The sequence below is a fragment of the Triticum dicoccoides genome, chromosome 6A (genome assembly GCF_002162155.2).
Source record: "Triticum dicoccoides isolate Atlit2015 ecotype Zavitan chromosome 6A, WEW_v2.0, whole genome shotgun sequence".
NCBI classification, from domain to species: Eukaryota; Viridiplantae; Streptophyta; class Magnoliopsida; order Poales; family Poaceae; genus Triticum; species Triticum dicoccoides.
Window position 1 is genome coordinate 533,803,876 of NC_041390.1, and position 4,113 is coordinate 533,807,988.

A 4,113-nucleotide genomic window follows, 5' to 3' on the forward strand; every position below is an offset into this window, starting at 1 on the left:
TTTATTTTTCTGAGCAGTGAACCCCATATGTCATAGACAGAAAAATTGTGAAAAGATTCCTTTAGACGATCAAAGCATGGCTAACAATTTAATCAACTCAAGTAAGATAAATGCGACAAATGTGACAAAAATAATGTGTTATAGAAGTATGACAAAAATAATCACAATCCAAACAGCCTGATAGCTTGGCGAGTGCAAAATAGATACGAAATCTCTGGTGATATCACACGGGTCCAAAATAGTTGCTTGTTTGAGCATCAGCCTTTCTGCACAAAAAAAGCTAGCCCAAACAAACGAGTGGCGTCCCATCTGAACCACACACTCACCCGCCGCGTGACAGCGCCAAAGACAAAACCATCACCCCTCCCCAATTCCAACCCTCTCTCCGCCTCACAGAAATCTCTCCCCTCGCCCAAACCCTCGCCGCCGCCATGGCCGCCGCCACCTCCCCCGCCGTCGCATTCTCCGGCGCCGCCGCCGCCGCCGCCGCCATGCCCAAGCCCGCCCGCCAGCCTCTCCCGCGCCACCAGCCCGCCTCGCACCGCGCGCTCCCCGCCCGCGTCGTCAGGTGCTGCGCCGCGCCCCCCGCTGCTGCCACCTCCGCCGCGCCCCCCGCCACCGCGCTCCGGCCCTGGGGCCCGTCCGAGCCCCGCAAGGGCGCCGACATCCTCGTCGAGGCGCTCGAGCGCTGCGGCATCGTCGACGTATTCGCCTACCCCGGCGGCGCGTCCATGGAGATCCACCAGGCGCTGACGCGCTCGCCCGTCATCACCAACCACCTCTTCCGCCACGAGCAGGGGGAGGCGTTCGCGGCGTCCGGCTACGCCCGCGCGTCCGGCCGCGTCGGCGTCTGCGTCGCCACCTCCGGCCCGGGGGCCACCAACCTCGTCTCCGCGCTCGCTGACGCCCTCCTCGACTCCATCCCCATGGTCGCCATCACGGGCCAGGTCCCCCGCCGCATGATCGGCACGGACGCGTTCCAGGAGACGCCCATAGTGGAGGTCACGCGCTCCATCACCAAGCACAACTACCTGGTCCTTGACGTGGAGGATATCCCCCGCGTCATCCAGGAAGCCTTCTTCCTCGCGTCCTCTGGCCGCCCGGGGCCGGTGCTGGTTGATATCCCCAAGGATATCCAGCAGCAGATGGCTGTGCCTATCTGGGACACGCCGATGAGTTTGCCAGGGTACATCGCCCGCCTGCCCAAGCCACCATCTACTGAATCGCTTGAGCAGGTCCTGCGTCTGGTTGGCGAGTCACGGCGCCCAATTCTGTATGTTGGTGGTGGCTGCGCTGCATCCGGCGAGGAGTTGCGCCGCTTTGTTGAGCTCACTGGGATTCCGGTTACAACTACTCTGATGGGCCTTGGCAACTTCCCCAGCGACGACCCACTGTCTCTGCGCATGCTTGGGATGCATGGCACTGTGTATGCAAATTATGCAGTCGATAAGGCTGACCTGTTGCTTGCATTTGGTGTGCGGTTTGATGATCGCGTGACTGGGAAAATCGAGGCCTTTGCAAGCAGGTCCAAGATTGTGCACATTGACATTGACCCAGCTGAGATTGGCAAGAACAAGCAGCCACATGTCTCCATTTGTGCAGATGTTAAGCTTGCTTTACAGGGGTTGAATGCTCTATTAAATGGGAGCAAAGCACAACAGGGTCTGGATTTTGGTCCATGGCACAAGGAGTTGGATCAGCAGAAGAGGGAGTTTCCTCTAGGATTCAAGACTTTTGGCGAGGCCATCCCGCCGCAATATGCTATCCAGGTACTGGATGAGCTGACAAAAGGGGAGGCGATCATTGCTACTGGTGTTGGGCAGCACCAGATGTGGGCGGCTCAGTATTACACTTACAAGCGGCCACGGCAGTGGCTGTCTTCGTCTGGTTTGGGGGCAATGGGATTTGGGTTACCAGCTGCAGCTGGCGCTGCTGTGGCCAACCCAGGTGTTACAGTTGTTGACATTGATGGAGATGGTAGTTTCCTCATGAACATTCAGGAGTTGGCATTGATCCGTATTGAGAACCTCCCTGTGAAGGTGATGATATTGAACAACCAGCATCTGGGAATGGTGGTGCAATGGGAGGATAGGTTTTACAAGGCCAATCGGGCGCACACATACCTTGGCAACCCAGAAAATGAGAGTGAGATATATCCAGATTTTGTGACGATTGCTAAAGGATTCAACGTTCCGGCAGTTCGTGTGACGAAGAAGAGCGAAGTCACTGCAGCAATCAAGAAGATGCTTGAGACCCCAGGGCCATACTTGTTGGATATCATCGTCCCGCATCAGGAGCACGTGCTGCCTATGATCCCAAGCGGTGGTGCTTTCAAGGACATGATCATGGAGGGTGATGGCAGGACCTCGTACTGAAATTTCGACCTACAAGACCTACAAGTGTGACATGCGCAATCAGCATGGTGCCCGCGTGTTGTATCAACTACTAGGGGTTCAACTGTGAACCATGCGTTTTCTAGTTTGCTTGTTTCATTCATATAAGCTTGTGTTACTTAGTTCCGAACCCTGTAGCTTTGTAGTCTATGCTCTCTTTTGTAGGGATGTGCTGTCATAAGATATCATGCAAGTTTCTTGTCCTACATATCAATAATAAGTACTTCCATGGAATAATTCTCAGTTCTGTTTTGAATTTTGCATCTTCTCACAAACAGTGTGCTGGTTCCTTTCTGTTACTTCACATGTCTGCCGTGTCCGGTTATGACATAATGACCGATGGAGGGTGGTCAGCAGGTTTTAGACGGGGAGTTGAAACTTTTTTTTTGGGGGGGAAGAAATCTGAATACAGTTGGGAGGAAAGATAAAAGCATATACCTTGATTAATTTATTGAGCCCAATATCCAGCCTAATTTATCAAGCAATAGGCAGTGTAGGGTGTTGGCATTCTTCTCTTCCTTGAGATCTGGTGTCGGGACCCCGATTCTAAGTCACACCGATCTAGCATGTAACACCTCATATCACTTTGCGGCCTCACGCACGGTATCCTCACGGGTGTCGCCTTACCATGGCCCGGGACCGTTTGCGCCTTTTGGCTCACATATATGATGGTGTCGCTAGTATCCATATGACAGAGAACCCGGCCGACATAGCTAGTCGTGAACCCAAAGCGGCACAGACCTATGGAGACAGGCATACATGAATCACATCCAGCATGTCGGTCAACAGCGTATGAATCCGGGCTGTAGCACTGGGCTAACAGGACTCCGGGGAACCCGGGCTGTAGCAGGCTAGGCAGGACTCCGGAAGTCACCGCGTGACATTTCCCCGAAGGGACATACATAGAAACGAAGTGGAACACATGCCGGCCAGTCAAGTGTTCTGAGCAGTAGTGCTGGGCTAGCAGGACTCCGGTGAACCGGGCTGTAGCGGACTTGTAACACCCCGGATATAACTTTCCCTAATTGTACTCCAACTCTTGCCGTTTCCGGCGTTAAGTTATATTTATTTCCTCGGGTTCGGGTTTTGTCTCCGTGTGTTGTTATCGTTGTCATGCATCTCATATCATGTCGTCATGTGCATTGCATTTGCATACGTGTTCGTCTCATGCATTCGAGCATTTTCCCCGTTGTCCGTTTTGCATTCCGGCGCTCCGTTCTCCTCCGGTGGCCATTTCTAGCTTTCTTTCGTGTGTGGGGATTAAACATTTCCGGATTGGACCGAGACTTGCCAAGCGGCCTTGATTTACTACCGGTAGACCGCCTGCCAAGTTTCGTATCACTTGGACTTTGTTTGATACTCCAACGGTTAACCGAGGGACCGAAAAGGCCTCGTGTGTGTTGCAGCCCAACACCCCTCCAATTGGCCCAAAACCCACCTAACTCTGCTCCATGTTCTAGAGCGTTCGATCACGATCGCGTGGCCGAAAACCGCACCTCATTTGGACTCTCCTAGCTCCCTCTATGCCTATTTAAACATCCCCCCGATTTTCGGATCTCCTCCTACCTCCGAAACCCTAGAAATCCACCTCGCGCCGCGCCGGACGTGTCCGTTTCGGCCGGACATGCCGCCGCCGCCGCCCGCAGCCAGTGGCAGAGCGCCATGTGGCTGCCGCCGCGCCACTCCCACCGCGGGCCGCGGGAGCCCGGAGCCGGCCTCC

At 54.5% G+C, this 4,113-nt stretch overlaps 1 protein-coding gene across 1 annotated transcript; it reads left to right on the forward strand.

Annotated features, from left to right (window-relative positions):
* Positions 1-416: 416 nt before the first annotated feature.
* Positions 417-2,645, forward strand: LOC119317723 (acetolactate synthase 1, chloroplastic). The gene has a single exon (XM_037592218.1). The coding sequence runs from the start codon at positions 432-434 to the stop codon at positions 2,373-2,375; it is 1,944 nt and encodes a 647-aa protein (XP_037448115.1). The 5' UTR covers positions 417-431; the 3' UTR covers positions 2,376-2,645.
* The last annotated feature ends 1,468 nt before the right edge of the window (positions 2,646-4,113 follow it).